Source organism: Denticeps clupeoides, chromosome 18 (assembly GCF_900700375.1).
Source record: "Denticeps clupeoides chromosome 18, fDenClu1.1, whole genome shotgun sequence".
In the NCBI taxonomy this organism is placed as follows: domain Eukaryota; kingdom Metazoa; phylum Chordata; class Actinopteri; order Clupeiformes; family Denticipitidae; genus Denticeps; species Denticeps clupeoides.
This window is the reverse complement of record NC_041724.1, coordinates 14,879,208-14,896,791: the sequence shown is the minus strand read 5'-3', so window position 1 is coordinate 14,896,791 and position 17,584 is coordinate 14,879,208. Positions and strand designations below refer to the sequence as shown.

Below are 17,584 nucleotides of genomic sequence, written 5' to 3'. Positions count from 1 at the left end.
TTAAGGGTTAATTGTCTCGCTCTGGGACACAATGGTAGTAAGTGGGGTTTGAACCCCTGTGAGAACCATCAATGAAAGAATCTGTGAGGAGGTTTCAGTGTGAATGTGATGTGCATTTTTTTGTACCGAATTACTTGTTAATTTATTAAGTCACAGTGCAGAGGTGGCCTAGTGTATAAGGAAGCGGACATGTAACCGGAAGGCTGCCGGTTCAAATCCCAAAGGTGATGGGTTAAATGCAGGGGACATGTTTCGTTGTGTCACCGTGTGCTGTGCTGCGGTGTCTCACAGTGTCAATCACTTCACTTTCCAAACCCAAATCAAATCATGCCGGCAAGGTGTAATTTGAACGGTTTATTCTGCAGTATATACAGATCTTCCTATTAAAATTCTTTATACAGCATATGTACATTAAATTAATCATTGGAGAGCTTTGCAATCCCCACATCCAAGAAAAATGTCTCTCTTCCAAAACGTAAAATTATTTTGGGGAGTGTGGGGTGGGTGAAAGTCCAGGTGAACGTTCTGGAACTGAGTAACATCAACACAACAGTGAAAATACAATCATGTTTCAGCGACAACAGACAGGATGCACACCTATCCCAGCTGGAGCATTTCAACAGGAAGGAACTGCAGCTTATCGTCTTCAGATCGATTTAAAAAGTAAGACCAAGGTTTGCTACCTCCGATCATTCGTAAATGTAACACAAAATACTCCCCATCGGAAAAAAAAAAAAAAGAAAGATCCACAGCAAAAAGACTCTGGGCAGAAGCAGCAGGAAAGGATGTTAAGCTCTGCTGTTTGAAACCCGATTGCGAAGAGACGGTCGATCCCCGACTATTGGAAGTGTATCAGTGGTCGGGGGCGGGACTCGTCTCAAGCTTGCGGAGGCGTCGTCTCCGGAGCTCAGCGGCGTTGGGCTCTCCGTCCTCGTCGCAGCCGTCCCCATCCAGCTCCTGCTCTCTGTCGGTGGTGGAGTCGGGCTGAGAGAAGCCAGCAGCCCCCAGAACGGGTTCCGCTGAAAGCGAGAACATCGCGTCACATTCATGTGTCGTCTTGAGTGCATGTTATCGGTGAACAAGCTTGCCGAATACAAACGCGACTTTTATGAGCGCCACATCACTTCCGTGCCTTTCAGCATCTGGCCTGAATATGAATGCAACAAAAACCCACGGAACATGGCGGTTTGCTAGTCTGACGTGGTGTAGTCACATCTCAGCACCAGACCGTCAAATGAAATTACTGCCTGGCAACATTTTTTGAGCAATTTTTCTTTGCTTTCCTACCATTTTGAGCTGCGTTGTCCTGACTAGACGTTTCCTTTTTGGCTTTTGAACCGTTGGACGCGCCGGCCTCCCCGGCCTCCCCGGCACTGGCTTCTGCACGTGGCATGCTGAGTGGAAGGAACACCGTTAATTTCTTGAAGATGGATGAATAAATCCTGCCCGCCGCCGTGAACGCGTACCTGAGGGTGGCGACGGTGGTGAGGTAGTGGTGGATGTTGAGCATGGCGGCGTCCAGGAGCGTGTGGATGTTGTGGAGACACTGCAGCCGGGCCTCCAGACCTCGCCGGCCCTCCTGCTCCAACTCTCGCAGCTCGGCTTCCGACATGCTGGACAGGCTGGCAGGTGGGGGGGGCATTGAGGACACTTCAAAATAGATTAGGTTACATTTAGGACAATTAAGAAGACATGACTGTTCTACAGAAGTCTGGGGAAACTGACTCCAATAAAATTAAGATTTTCATTTTCCCTGTGCAGCCCAGACACACATGAAATTACTGCTAAAGACATTACATAATATTAAAACTTATTTCTTTACATTCTGTTGATATTTTAGCTTAGAATAAAAGTGGGGTTTAACTTCTATTGTTTGTTGGAGGAATGCAAACTAAAAAAAGACGCGATAAACAGAGGGCGCCCACAATCTACTTTTTGACCAGCACCTCAAGCATCGGATGTTTTAATGTGGAAACCCCACAACATCTAGTCTGAGCCACTTACTGAAAGGAGGCGGCGGGGGCATAGGAAGCCACGGTGGGGGAGGGAATGAGAAGGGAAAGCCTGGCACGGTCCCCGCAGGGACAGAAGGACCAGTTTCTGCACTGGGCTGCGCCGAGCTGCCGCCACCGCTGCTGCTTTCTGAGTTTTGCATAAAAAATAAAAAAATAAAAAACGAGGTTGAGGAACGTGGCACAGCGGCCCGCTGGCCCACCGACTCTACGCAGTGCTCACCGGCTTCCTGAGCCGGACTTCCCGCTAGCGTGGCCTGTGGCGTCTCTGCAGCCGCCGGAGTGCCAGGAGGAGGGGCCACACCAGGAAAGGGACCCCAAAAAGGAAAGAGACCTGGAGGGAAGTGCGGCATCATCCCCGGTGCCACTGTGAGAAGACACAACCATTTATATAATCCAGAACGAGGAAGTGGAACGCATGAGGCTGGTTAATAAATCATGGCGCTATGTGAAGTATTTACACAGATAACCAGCGAGAGGTTCTTTCTTACTTTACGTAAATATTTCACATTCCATGAGCCCAGCGTTTCTCAAACCAGAGCCTCACTCCTGCACCAATCAGGTCGGACCTTCAGCGCTTCTGTCACTGCATGCCCCTCCCCATCCCCACTTGTTTCAGTAGGGTGACCAGACGTCCTCTGATCCCCAGACATGTCCTCTTTTTGAGACCTGGACATTGTGTCCGGTCGGGTTTTTGATCTGCATAAACATTCGTCACGTCATGGGCATCCTATACACACTAAACCATTCGGTCATCTGCCAATCTATGACAAGTAATGAGGCTATAAACCAAATCAAGAAAACAAAGGATGCACGTCTAATATATTAAACCAGAGGACTTCAAAAGATAATGGTGATGAGTTGGCCACCCAAACCAAAGTGCTGAAAAGTAGAATAAAAATAATAATAATGACAGGGGGGATGGGGGTGAATATTAGGTTGGGTGCAGTCATTTATGCAGAGCATAATAAAATTGTTTGAGAAACGCTGCATCAGCCAACATGCTCACAAACAACATCTATTAAACCATCCCCAGGTTAAACAAAGCTCACCATTGCCAGGTGGGGGAGGAGGCACGTTGGCAGGGGGTGGTGGAGGCGGGGCCTGAGCAGGAGGCGGAGCTTGTCTCTGACCAGGCTGCGAGGCTCTAAGAACATCCATGCGACAGGTGGGACAGGTCTGCTGTCGCTGAAACCACGAGCGCAGGCAACTGGGCCGCAGAGAACAAATGCATATTAATTAGAACCTCTTGCATGCTCATTAACTCGACGATAACCCTGGTCTACAAACTACTGTTATCAGGTTAGGTGACTTGGAGGAACCTGGAATGGAAGATGTGGTTGCACGGCAGCTTCTTGGCTCCAGTGACCATCTCCTCTCGGCAGATGATGCAAACGTTATCAGAGGCTTGCAGGTCCTCAGGAGTGGCATCTGGATACCTGCAGCAAGTGTTCAAAGCAGAAGCAAGCCTGTTGATTTTGTGAAGTAATGTCCCCTCTCAATTTGACCCATCACGCTTGGTGAGCTGTTAGCGGCCATGACAGGCGCCCGGGTAACAGTGTGTGGGGACGGTGCTTTGCTCAGTGGCACCTCAGAGTCACCTTTGCGGTTCAGGACAGGTTACAGATCTGCTTCCTTACCCGCCAGGCCACCACGGCCCATAAACACACATACATAAAGACAGCGGATACTCACAGGGTATTCATATTGCGGATGGCGCGGCGTGACATGATGGCATCGGTCACGGCTTTTTTAAACTGCCTGTAAACACAAAGGAAGGCAGAACATAAGTGACAAGTACAGGGAACATTGGCCTGTCAGAAAGCCCCTTATCCAGCGTGCAGTGCGGGGCAAGTATTCATGACAATAAGGAGAACCGATAATCTGGATCTGAACCCTGATGACATCATGTGAAGCAACATAGAGAAGTAGCAGTGGGAGGAACTTGGTCCTAAATGACACAAAACGTAATAAACCCGAGTGAAAACATCATGTATAAACGTCAGTAGGCAGATGGTTTTTGCTCCTTATTTCAACGGAGTAGCCACAGTACACACTGTTCTGCCATAAAAACACTTGTGCACTCTAGTATTTGGATGAACCACGTTTAACCTCAGCATAATATTCTTTTTCATTGAGTAGATCGATTGATGGAAACGTTTGGTCAGTCAGTAGCAGAATTATTGTTTTTGCCACATGATACCGAACCCAGGAAGCAACCCACGACCATAACTCCGCCCCCACCGGCCTGTACGGTAGGGAATATGAATGTTGGATGCATTGCTTCATGTGCTTCTCTACTAAAGATGATTAAAAAAGGCAGATAAATTACCATAAGCCATATTGCATGCTGGAAATTATTTTACTTTTACTATAACGCAGAGCTGTGAGGTCTTCACTAAAGTAATCTCTGATTTATGGTCATTCAAGGTCGAACACGACTTGTTTTTTTTTTCTCCCAGTATCCATTCAGGACTGGTGATAACACAGTTCTAGTAACTTGCTTAGTGCAAACCAAGCAGACCCTTTTCTTCTCCACGAACAAGGTTGCTCAAGAGATGAGAACTGAATCGTGTAAGATTACAGTAAATATTAAATCAGTGCAGTAATGAAGCAATGTGTCTGTGTCACTGAACTCATAAGCAATTAACCAATCCAAAAGTACATTTACCTCATAGCAAGATACATGGGGCGGATAGCAAATAGAGGGAAGGTGTGTACTTTAATCATGATGGTCATGAAGGCCATATAAAGAAGGACCTTAATAAAACCTGCAATAAAAAAAAAAGTTCCCATTAAAAAAAAGCAGCATCCTTGTGACATGATCACCTTAAATGAAGGCATGAGAGCAATATTTCACACCTGTGAAGAGCTCAGTGTAGAGCATGTAAACGGCTTTATTGTCCCATGGGTTCTCACTCTGAAGATCAACACTGTGAAGGGTGTATTTGATGAAGGTGGTGAGGACCATGGTCATCAGAATAGCATACTGCAAGCAAGAAAAAGAAATACATAGAGAAATAGTCAGCACCAGAAACGGTGTTAAGACTCAAAACTATTTTTCGGGGCACATACCTCAAACCCAAACACCAGCTGCACGGATGCTCCCCTGGTCATGATGCTGTGGCAGGCGTGGTTGACAAACAGGAAGTCGAGGACTCCGAGCACCACCATTAGAGCTATCAAAAAAAAGAATCTACTTAGTTCAGGTTAAAAATATGACACATGCACCAACATCTCCCAAAGGAAACCACCACCAACAGGTGCAATGCAAATATTTGCATTCCGCTCAACAGTTTCTGTCTTGCTCAACAGTTCTGTCCCTTAAAATTCACTGTAGGTCTTATTGTTCTCAAAAAGAACAGATTCTCAGATACTGATCATTACTAAAACGTAGTAATTGATATCAATTAGCTCTGGTTTTAATACTTAAATTCTAGATGTGCATCTGTTTACATGAGAGACACACTTTAAACATGACAGCAAGTGAAAGCAGCTCCGGCGCTCATTCTGCCGAACCAAGCAAGAGCCCTGTCTGGGAGTATTTCGGATATAAACCAGATGAACGGTGAAAACCAACACGCCCGTTTTCAAGATGTGCTGCAAAAAGTGCTTCATGCTCCTCACTGTCAAAAGCAAAGCATTTAAAACACCACCACTGAGTTTCGAGAGGGAAGTAAAGTTGTTCAAACAACTTCATTTTTTACTTTTGTGGCATGAGAACAGAGGAGTTCTTATTTTTTTAAATCTATTTATCAATGTATTCATTTCTTAATGTGTGCGTGTGTGTGTGTATGTATGTGTGTGTGTGTATATATATATATATATATATATATATATATATATATATATGGTGTCCAACCTTTTTATCTAAAAATATTCTTGATTTATTAAAAAAAATTCCTGTGTTTGTTCCTCCCCCTGTAGTATCGAAAATGATATAAAATAGTATAATAGTATCATCCTTAGTATTGGTATTGAGTTTGAAATGTCAGTATCGTGACAAACCTACTAAGTATATGCGACCAAATCTATATGGACTGATAAGCTTGTTCTTTTTTATTTTGTTTATTGAAAAAGTATAGAATTTTTCTTATTCAATTAATTGAATAATAATAATTTCATACTCACACACCACCCTAAAGTGGAAGATCCAGGAGATGTTTGGACTCCTTTCCATCTTTAAAACAGATAAAAATAAATAAAGCGGCTCAGCATTCCACACATCTTTGCCCGGAGCGAAACACGTCCCCTCCCCTGATGAGGAAACACTCACAAAATCCACCCGGTCCTCCGCCAACCAGTGGAAGCACTTCAGGAACAGCAGCAGAGTGAACAGGGCTACGAAACGAGGGGAGAAGTCGTCTCGAAACACCGTGAAGGCCAAACATGTCTCGGTCACAGCGTACCAAGAGCGCTCGATCAGGTGCTGCGGACAATATGAAGTTAAACATGGAAATATGCTGCATCGCAACAGACACAAACTTCCATACCTCCATCTCAGCAGCCCTCAGCTGTCCGAAGAACACCTTACGCATGAACTTTCCCAGCAGAAACACCAAGACGAACGCCTGGATGTACAAGACCTAACAGAGAGGATTAAGGAACGTCATATCAGCAATATGGGATGGAACTCAGTGTGGAGGGATGAACGTGAACTCACTGCCATGCTGGGACTGCTCTTGGTCAGATACACCACAGTCGGGTAGAACTGGTGCTTGAGGATGTAGGCGTGAGCGATCACTGCCCCAGTCAGGACCAGGCTGGTGGCCGTCACCAGGACCGCTCGCACCATCTTGTGCAAGCTGCTACCGTGGGGAGTTAAAAAGAAACCCATACACACACAAACACACACACAAAAAAAAAAGACACGAATCAGGCCAACTGTCCACATAAAAATAATTTTTGATGCTAAATCTGCCTGCTGATACTTGGCGTCCACTGTCTAACAAAAATGTTGGGGCCGGGCAGACCCATAGACGGATGGTTGCCGCTTCGAATCCCGAGCCGCCAAGTAAAGCACCGTCCCCACACGCTGCTCCACTGGCGCCTGTCATGGCTGCCCACTGCTCACCAAGGGTGATGGGTTAAATATAGAGGACCCACTTCGTTGTGTCACGCTGTGCTGTGCTGCAGTGCATCACAATGACAATCACTTCATTTACTCTCAGAAAGAAAGAGCTGGAAGGGTTTTCATATGTTGGTTAGAAGTAAGTAAGGGGAAAACATTTTGGAATTTTATAAATGCCCATACAGTTTTTCTTTTTGGTCTCACGTTAAACAGCAGTCAGTGATAATTCAATGCAGTTTAATTTTATATGATTGACTTTGTGTGTATGTATGTTTTCTTCCATAATTGACATATTACGTGGAAAACAAACCCAGAATTGTTACAAAATTATTATCCCCTATAATTACAGGCGACAATGCGATGAAGGCAGCATGAAAAGCGCCTCACCTGTATCTGCTCCTACAGAGAATACAAGCCCATTCGAGCTCTGCGAGGCAGGCGGCTGTACGCTGGGTAGAGGACCGCGGCGGAGACGGCCTCGCCTGGAAAAGGGCGCTCTGACGAGAAAGCGTTCCAGCGGAACGACGCGGCCGTCGGGATACGTGTTTATCTTTCTCTTGTTCAGCAGGTCCGCCACCTCACTTCCGGCCGCGGCCCAGCCTTCCCGACGCGGAGCTTTATGGAACGCGCCAGACTGGTCGAGCAAGCTACGACTTGCGAATCGCCACGCAAATAGATTTACGTCTTAGGGTCGCACACGCAGAAATAAAATATAAAGCATTTTACGCGGCCAAAATATTTCCTTAAACTTTTGAGAAACGCAACTTCCGGTCAGCAGTTTCAGACTCTACTAATAGAGCGGCATACAGGATTTAAAATATTAGCACTAGTTTATATTAATATTTGAACAAACTGTTCCCCGGGCTTATAATGGAATATCATGGCATGGTAGAAATTAAACTTTTTACTGAAAATTGTTGAGTAATAATGCGGTGGTGCAACTCTATACAAAGCGGGCGACATACTTAGCATTTATTAAATGGTTCATAATCAGCAAAAACCTGAATCAATCGGATAAATAGTCACATTGTTTAAGAGAGTTGTAAAAGCGCACCACGTAAAATTAACGCGATCAAAATAAACGTTGACATACCTGCGAGTTGCTCAAGGCTTGTATCCGAACGTGGACCAATCGCGTTTCAAAGCTGCTCGCTCAGCCAATCAGATTCGCAGCCAACATGTATCGACCGACGATGACATCGACCTTCCCCTCCCACTGCGCCCTTTCCCAAAAAGCTCACCTCACTGCGTGTTCGGGTTAGAGAAAACGTTCTTAAGAGTTGATGAGCACTTAATCGTAAATAAATAAATAAACAAAGGAAAATCAAGTTGGTGGATCCCATTCACAACTCACACCCAAAATATATTTCAATGAAACAAAATCAATTGCAGTTTACTAGTACAAGTAATACTTTAATAATAGCACAACAGTTTGATCAGATAGACTTTATTTAAAAGCAGTAACATTGACATTTGCCTCTGAGCAACAGGGACTATTTAAAAAAAAAAAAAAAAAAAAAAAAAAAAAAAAAAGGTAACATCTGTAGTGAATTCTGAATCTAATAGTAAACATATAATGGCTGCTAAGCCTTACTTGTAAATAAGTGGGATTAGACAAGATACCGACTAAAGATCTCATAGAAGTAAAAATTGTAGTTGGTTTGACTGGTGAAGGGTGTAATAGGGATACATGAAATAAAAGTTATTTTCAAATCTCTCCAGCTACTAGATTACCTACTCAGAGAGGAAATCACGCACTCATACAAGCATCATTTTAAAAGATTATGCAGAAACAAATATTTTTGAAAAGGCAAATTGCAGGAGTTTGTCCATTTTTCTGTCACCGCTGTGATTTTTTCTTCCAGGTTTGCAAATTACCTCAGTTCATCTCATCTGCTTTAGGGTGGGAAACCCAGAGCATGTAGTGTAAACAGTTCAGCCTTTAAGACCAAATTTTTCTTAAAGAAAAAAGGGTGGAAAAAACACAAGTAAAAAAAAAAAAAAAAAAAAAAAAAAAAAAAAAAATGCTCCCAGGCCACTTAGGGCCCATCATTAGGAAACGGAGGAGATTGGGTTCAAGGGAGAACCCATCTGTGTCAGTACTTTGTCCAGCCACTGGAGGGGGCCATGTAGATGCACTTCTATCCAGCAGGGAGTGCTGGTGACATCTTGTCTGTGATACTCTGCTCCCCAGCCCTATGAGGAGGAGGAGAACAGAGTTAACAATCATTATATGGCACTATTTAAAATAAAATACAATGTCTGAACGGTAGAATAAAAATTCTAATTTACAACAAACAAAGATTAAACTGGACTGTTTAATAGAGGCTGGTTTGTGGCCTGATTTTATGGTACAAGTGAGCACAAAACCTCAAGAGCACAAAAGTGGCTGGATTTGTCACTTCCCAAAGGCTATGTAAAAATGTCAACTTAAAATGCATGGATTGTGTGTAGTTTAGAAACTACACACAAAAGGCACTGTGCACTACCTACTGAACCGTATTATGTTACGGCAATAAACCATAAAATTTTTGGGTCACGTACAAAATGCAACCATCTATTATCTCATAAAAAAAAAATACATTTTGCGCACCTTAACAAAACTCATGCGGATGGTGCACATCTTTGTGAGCTCGTACACAGCCTCAAAACCATGATTGACAGACTGCGCCAGCAGCTGAGCAAACTCCTGATTGTTGAAGATCTTGAGGCTGCAGCCACTTGGGATCTTGCAGACCGTGGTCGGGTGAAAACCGTGGTGGTAGTTGCAGTTCCGACTCTGGACAAAAATGCTGGTGTCACTCAGGCACTCGGCATAAACCTCTCCTCCAACATAATACAGGTGGACTCCTGCACAAAACAAAAGCCTAGGTGAATACACACACACAAAAAAAAAAAATAGTCCCCCCCCCCCCCCCCCCCCCCCCCCACAAGCCCATCTCTCCTGATTATTTATATTTGGAAAACGGTGATCCAGCAGTGAACAGTTGCAGGATACAACAAACAGTTTTAAATGCAGTCAAGGTGCATCCTGACCTACAATGATCTGGTTTCCTCATCACCATTTAAGGATTCTGCTTTGTCTCTCTTGTAGTAAATAATCCAAATTAGGACACACACACACACACACATATATCCAAATATATGTTATTTTCCATACAGATTTGAGTCATGTGCCAGCATTATTCAATATTTTGCAAAAGACTAGAGATGTGAGCCTTCACTGGTCTCACGATTCGATTACACATTTTTCTACATCACATCACTTCACAAGGTTCTCAAATAAGCCAGTGAAATGACAGTACAGGCCACAGTTCGGACGTCTGAACCAGGTGTTTTTCAGCCATTTGTGGAGTCAGGAGTGTGCGGACTGAACAACCATTTTTCTGCTCATTGGAGCAAATCTAAGTGTCCATACACAGGTGTTCATCACCAGCATTAAAGGTTCCCCTACAATCATTTATTTACCATTAATGCAAGTTCGCCTTGCCTGTCTATAGTCCTGCAGTGGCTAGAACTGGCGATAGGTGTAAAGAGCGCTTTGGCTGTTCTGCTTCACAGTTCAGAGAGTGGCAGCTCAGATGGTCGGATCTGGAATTTCTTCCCTTATGCAGTCATAGGGGGAAAAGTTACCTCGAGTTTCTCATGCTTTCCCACCCCTACCCTAAAACATTTAGGCGTTCATTTAATTCGTTTTTCTGGAAAAAACACTGACACAACTACCTGTTTGTGGAAAACATTGTGGTCAGTGAATGGTTTTGATTCTCATTTCTGCGAATGCCCGCTCACTTCTATAGGACGCTCTCCTCCTCGTCCTGCCTCTCTCATCCTTATTGGCTACAGACACCGAAACGGCGTGTCCTGGGGGAAATCTCATTGTGGGACTGGCTCAAAGTGGCTGTAATTCTGCACCAAGGCTGAATTTCAGGAAAGATACTTCAGAAACAGTATTAGGGGAACACTAAGCAAAAAAATGTTCATAAGGGACCTTTAAATAAATTCTGCATTCAATGTTCTCTTGCTTCAGGTCAAACGTATGTGTGGGCGAGGCTTTACTAATCAATAGTAAATCAATAAAGCAGATCAGTGTGTGTGTGTAAAGAACTATGGGATCTCTATGGTTCAGAGATCATACAAATCTGCTTTTCAGGCAACCAACTGCAGAGAACCAGGAACCTACCTTTGCCAATGTGACGCCGGGTGTTCTCGATGGTGGAGTTGCGGTTGACGTTGGACAGCAGGCCCAAGCAGAAGCGGTTCTTGTTGTTGGAGGGGTCAGTGAAGCCATCCACCAGCACACTGGTGGAGGAGGCGTGGTAGGCCTCACCCACACGGTTGTTCAGCTCGTAGTACACAATGGAGCACCAGTGGACCGGCTCTTCATACTCCACTGGCTGCATGTCTGTAGGGTGAAAAACTAGATGTTTTTCGTAGGACCAGGACTTTTACTTAATGAAATCTGATTTATTTGTACAGATTTTTTGAGACTACAAAATGCAGAATATCTGATAAAGGACTTTCCGCAAACATTGTTATAAACCAACACAAACTACCCTGCAATCAGAAGTCCTATCTGGTTCATACATCGTTTATGGAATTTCTCCAGCAGACAAATAGATTAATAATCTGTTTAATAATATCATGGTGTTCTCTGGTGCATGTTCTGCTCTTCTCAACTAGTCAATAACAGCCACTTCAGACACCACCACGCTCCTCGGTCAGAAGTGAGTCATGAAAAGAGATCCATGCCTATGGATCTCCAATGTTAACTCGGATTAATGATTACTAATGTCTAAAAATCACCACTGTGTCCATGACTACTGCTTTTCTCCTGTTTAAATGACATGTACTGCACACCAGGCTTGTCACAATACAGAAATTTAAAACTTGGTACCAATACTGTGGTACCCTATGGCTTTATTTTTGATTATTTATTCATGTTTTAGTATCATGGTGAGAATAAACAATATTTTAGATAATTTTTTAATAAAGTTAGAACACCACATATAGCCAAAGAACTTGAATAAATTCATGAAAACCAATCAATAAAAGAAATGTATTTTAACCTTTGAGCCAAAACTCTGCTTCTCATGCTGCAGAAATGAAAAATATATGTGCGTGTTGTGAATTTACATTCAATGCAGAGTGAAGCGAAAATGCAGAGTGAAGCGAAGCATAAAATGCAGAGTGAAGCGAAGACTCTTGTCAGGGTCTTACTATCAACAGTTTTTTTTCGACAGTCAATTAAAATATTCATATTTCTATTTAACAACTTTACTCTCCTCTCGAAACTCCACGTATAATTCGGCGTGATGTTTAAAATGCTTTGCTAAACTGGTCCTGCTGCTCACTTTGATAGTGACAACTTTGAAGCACTTCTTGCAAATGCGCTTATCTCCATCTTTTGGTTTTCCCCGTTCATCTGGTTTATATTGATTGATATTGGAAGCGCTCCTGTTTTTGACATTTTCTTGCAAGCTTGGTTCTGCGGAACTAACGTTGGAGTTGCTTTCGCCTGCTGCCATGTTTAAAGCGCATATCTCTCGTAAATATTGGGTCCTTCAGGTAGCTGGGGGAGGGGCTGCCCGGTGCAATGCCTGTTGAAATTTGTCATAGTCTGCCGGAAATTAAGTGATGAAATCTGAAGCCTACCTGCACGTTACATACTGCACCTCAAGCTTCAATAAAATACAACCAGCGGAGCTCTGACTGGGTGACGGGGAACCTGATTGGTGGTGCAGAGTAGGTTGAGTGGGCCTTACCTCCTCTGGGCATATTCTGAGGTACCATGCTGTTGCCCGTCTCCATCGACTGGGAGCCATCTTGACCTATCTGCTCTTCAGGGGGCATGTAGGCAGGGGGCGGGGTATCAGCTGAAGAGGGAAGCAATAAAAGAAGTGTGAGTGAGAGCACTGCAGAGAAAAATTGACACTGCCAATTCCCATGAGCAGAGGCTTACGACGGATCATTACCGGAAGCTGCACCACCCCGCGGCTTATGGAAAGCTTTTAGTGTCAGATTACACCAGTCCCTGACATCAAACACCCAGCTCAGCGCAGACCCTCGAGAACTTCACTTGAAATAACCCATTACACTAATGACAGCCTCTCCCGATGTGGAACAATAAAAAATAAAAATAAAAATCCTGCTTCTGTGCATCTACCACGGAAGAACGTTTGCTCTATAGAACAGATGAATTCTGTATTACAGCAAGTCATTAGATGTGCTCTCTACGTTCCATAAAACGAAAAACAGATGCAGAACAGATGTCTGTATGCCCTCTTCCAAGTCTGATAGGAGCGTGGCTGATAAAATGACGCACGACTCAAATCAGCAGAATAAAGCGGCGCTTTAGTCTTTATGCAGAGCACTATGAAACATCAGCTTCCCTCACGGCCGGCTGAACTCGCGCTGCAGTGCGTGCATCAGCAGATCTACGCAATACAGAGTGGGTGTGAGCTCGGCCTTGGCTGCCGAAGACCCGCCAACCAGCATTCAGTCTGACTGGCCTGCGGCTTGGCAAGCATTGCGATTGTGTCAGACAACACATCAGCACGGTCCGAAATCTAAAAAACGGACAACGGCCTCTGTGAACATGACCAGTGAAAGAATACAAGAGCAGGGAAATAATAATAATAATAATTTTTTACCTGGAAGCTGAAAGGGGCTTGAGGGCCCCGAACTGGCAGGGGAGCTGGGGTAGGTGCCACTGCTGGTGGGCGACGGCGGGTAGGGAGAACTGGGAGAGATGGGGAAGGAGCCGCTGCCCCCGCCTCCGCCGTGCTGCTGCTGGAAGGACTCTGGGAAGGTGGCATTGAGTGGCATGTGCGGCTCATTGTGGCTCAGGTTACGGAACTGCACCAGCAGGCTGTGCTGGGGGTTGAACTCGCTGTGGCGTGGAACCAGAACTGGAGGGAGCACTGGGGGGGGAAGCAGACACCGAAAAATAAATATAAAACTTCGGGACTGATTGGCCGCCCTGCAGTGCAGTTGAAAACATTTGTTCGGCGGAGCCGCGGCTCCTGAGGGACGTGATGAGTCTTGATCTCATCATTTCAGGATCCTATCCTGTTTCAGCGTTCATCTCCTTAAAGGGATAATAAGGAACTTTATCTGTATCTAATGCGGCAGGACCACCCTTTACATCAGGACAGACAGTCAAATAGGTCCAGTAATTAAAAAAAAAAAAAAAACTGACACCTACAATCAAGTTCACTTTATGCCATTAAAACTGGTTATAGGATCGCAACTGAACTTCCCAACTGTGGTACAATCTCAATTTTGAACGGCCTTAAAAGTCTCCGCATTTTTAAACATAAATGTGCGCGCTTAGCGTTTACCGCTGACAATGGCTTGCAGTTCCTTTGTGTTTTTCACACTTTCCATCAATATATATTGGCTTAGTGATTAGTTCCACCCCTAGACTGTACACTGCCACATGTTAAATTAACCGCCAGATAACACTAAACCAACACCGGCATTGACCGGCATGAAATTTCAAATCGTTATTCCACTTGCCCCACTGCGGCCTCACAAATTAGTCAGCCATATTGACAGATTGGAAGGACCGCCCATTTGCCACAATTTCAATATCTAGGCAAGGGTGCGGATTACAATTCAAACACGTCTAACAAGACCCACGGGCGACACAGCCCTACCCTGATGATACGAGTCAGCGTTTCTAGAAAGGGAAACGGTCCCCCGCCTACCTGGACTCTCCACCCGCTTGTAGTGGTAGGGGTTGATGCACACTTCCTTTTGCTTGGAGCCGAAAGGGAATTCGCAGACTTCCAGCGGCTTGAGCTCGTGGTGCGACTGCAGGTCAGGCCAGCGCCACACTCGGCAGTAGATGACGTGCGGCAGGCCCTTCCGGTGGGACACCTGGAGCCGCCCGTCCAGCGAGCGCGGGATGGTCACGCACTTGCTGGGCTGTCCGGGGCTGCTCAGGGCCTTTTCCAGGTCCTCCATGGCCCCTTTCTTCTTCTTCAGCTTCTTCACCAGCGCATCCACGGCCTTCTCTGCCCATTTCTCCTCCTCGTCGCCCTGCTTCCAGCCTAGCAGCCGCTTCACAGCCGGGCTGGTGAAGGAGAACAGGCTAGACATGGAGGTCATAGTGTGCTGCTGCAGAGGGCTCGAGCCAGAATGGGTGGGGGGGGGAATGGGCGGGCTCTCAGTGGGAAGAAAAGTGTGGGTTGTGTGAGGGAGGGAGACCGAACGAGTGACCTTGTTTATGTGTGTCAGAGTGTCTGTATGCGTGTAGGAGTCTGGAGGGGTGGGGTGAGGGGTGGAGGGTTGGTTGTCAGGGGCTTTAGCTTTGCACAACCAAGGACAGGAAGTGGGGGCAGGAAGCAGCTGCTGGAGCTCAGGAAAGCCTGCAGTGGAGGAGGGCTATGCCTGGCTCACACTGGGAGGACTGGAAAGAGTGGCAAAACCGATTTAAATAAAGTTTTTAAGTTTATTATATTAAAACTGCCACAATGAATGTTTGAGCCGCTCCAGGACACGAGAAAAGGCAGATCCGACAGTCCATGCCAGACTCCAGAGAGCAGCTTCAAGAAGGGCCAACGTGCAGCTCAGCACCTGCAAAAAATGTAAAAAAAAAAAAAAAAAAAAAAAAAGACAAGGTGTCTTAAGTCTCTCGGGAATGAAAAAGCGGTCCATAACCTCTTTACACTCTTCACACCATCTACCCACATGCCATTATGTTTTTGGTGGCATGAGCACTTCAGTTGGCACTTTTATGGGTAACTCTTCCTCAGGATGTGTAAAGATCCGTTCCCTACGCAAAAAAAAAAAAAAAAAAAGGGGGGGGGGGGATACATCTGCTCCTTCCTGGAACAGCCGTGTGAAGCACAAAACTCCACCACACGTGGGGTGTCCAGTCCACAGCTGGGCCTTTCCAAAAAACACACTCACATACACACCCTGCCGATTGAAAAAGGCTGTAGCTGCCACCAGGACAGAAAAAGGATGTTGGGCCGAGTGGGTGCAGCTTCCTTAAGACACATCCCTTCCTATTCAGCCTCCCAACTACAGTCAAACAGGACCAGTGACACTTGCATCATGAATACAAAACCATGTCAAACTTGCACAACGCAATATGAAGCACCTTTGCAACGTTAGATCATTTGAAGATAATGTATTAAAGTTGCATCCTCCTATAGCAAAACTCAAATTCTTACTTGAACCAGCTTAAACCTGCTAATGTAGGTTTAGTGCCAAACCTGCATTAACTCACACTTTACAGACTTGACAGCAAAACTATTCCCAACAAAACGCTTCTACACACTTGAGTCTTGAGATCAGCTGATCCCCTACATACAGACAATTTGAAATCAGTTATATTCATATTGGATCAAGAGATCTATTATTTATTTGTTCTGTCCTGTGGTATTTATGCCTCTACTGTTGAAATCTGCAGTCGACTGTACTATAGAAGTGAAATAATGACATGATGGTGTATTGTTAAGTTATTAACTGGTACATTCTACACCATGTTAAGATGGCCTGCAGTAAGCGATGTCGGGTCTGCTCAAGCAGCCCAGACCGCTGTTAGAGCTCACAAGGTAATTCAGGTACACTGGCCCGGGGATATGGAGTGCTGATAGCACACAAACTACAGATCCCATAATGCAGTGCTTCAGTTGCCTTGCCGAACAATCTTTACACTGCAGCTGAATCTGAAGGCCGAGAGTAAAGATAATTCTCTCTTCACTGCCACCGAAACAGTGTGCGGTTTGTCAGCAAAGTGTGCACTGCATTATGAGATCATTATCACCAGTCCATAATAATAGATCTATATACTGTGATTTGAGTTTGAAACGCTCTATAATTATACACACACTTCTGTCTGAATCGCCTCCTGGTACTACAGATAAGCAAATATCACTTCGGTGAGAGGTAATAACCTCTGCACATACTGCAAGGTTGAAATGAATCAAGCAGGGGTTCAACGTTCACTGAGGATGAGGATGCTAGCTGCATCCTCTAGACAGTTGAAATTATGATGCCTGCTGAATTCCATGCAATATTTTGGATTAAATATGCACAGCAACAATGCGCAATCCCCAGCGCAGTCAGGTCAGAGAAGGAATAAGAGCTTAAACTTGCAATAAACGTTCCAGCTTCATACATAAACTGGTACTTACGCGTGCACGTTTGCCTCCAGTTGGTTCTTGAGAAAAATGACCAAGGTCAGACCTGTGAAAAGAGAACATACCCCTCACATCACTGTATTCCTTTTTTTTTTTTTTTTTTTTAAATCAAGGGTTCTCCAAAATATTCCAACAAGGTCCTCCCTTCCTGCCAGACACACAGCACACGGCAAAAACAAATGACAGCGAATCAGAAAAGGGTTCAATGTTAAATGCCCTCTCAGCGGCAGATGTAGATGGGCACCCCTGGGAGACTGGAGGGTGGGGCAAACGGGCAAATTGCTCACTGTGCAATATGTCTTGACACCACAAGTACTCCAGTTCATACAGAACCAAGCACGGTAAAC

At 44.9% G+C, this 17,584-nt stretch overlaps 2 protein-coding genes across 4 annotated transcripts; both read right to left on the bottom strand.

Moving 5' to 3' along the window:
- Window positions 1–341: 341 nt before the first annotated feature.
- syvn1 (synovial apoptosis inhibitor 1, synoviolin) lies at window positions 342–8,194 on the bottom strand. Of its 3 annotated transcripts, none has more exons than XM_028960126.1 (16): window positions 8,177–8,194; window positions 6,676–6,817; window positions 6,506–6,598; window positions 6,289–6,441; window positions 6,144–6,192; window positions 5,088–5,191; window positions 4,875–5,001; window positions 4,684–4,783; window positions 3,708–3,773; window positions 3,335–3,451; window positions 3,065–3,222; window positions 2,236–2,379; window positions 2,005–2,142; window positions 1,467–1,650; window positions 1,288–1,394; window positions 342–1,019 (listed from the first exon to the last, which is right to left on the bottom strand). In XM_028960126.1, the coding sequence occupies exons 2-16, from the start codon at window positions 6,805–6,807 to the stop codon at window positions 853–855; spliced, it is 1,839 nt and encodes a 612-aa protein (XP_028815959.1). In that variant the 5' UTR covers window positions 6,808–6,817; window positions 8,177–8,194; the 3' UTR covers window positions 342–852. The 3 variants fall into 3 exon arrangements, with proteins under 3 accessions (XP_028815959.1, XP_028815957.1, XP_028815958.1); XM_028960124.1 differs by lacking the exon at window positions 8,177–8,194 and adding an exon at window positions 7,471–8,164 and having other exon boundaries at window positions 6,676–6,820; XM_028960125.1 differs by lacking the exon at window positions 8,177–8,194 and adding an exon at window positions 7,471–8,164.
- A 901-nt stretch (window positions 8,195–9,095) lies between these two features.
- smad5 (SMAD family member 5) lies at window positions 9,096–15,454 on the bottom strand. The gene is made up of 6 exons (XM_028960744.1): window positions 14,793–15,454; window positions 13,734–14,003; window positions 12,846–12,956; window positions 11,264–11,485; window positions 9,677–9,933; window positions 9,096–9,279 (listed from the first exon to the last, which is right to left on the bottom strand). Exons 1-6 carry the CDS (start codon window positions 15,193–15,195, stop codon window positions 9,136–9,138), a joined length of 1,407 nt encoding a protein of 468 aa, XP_028816577.1. The 5' UTR covers window positions 15,196–15,454; the 3' UTR covers window positions 9,096–9,135.
- Window positions 15,455–17,584: the final 2,130 nt, after the last annotated feature.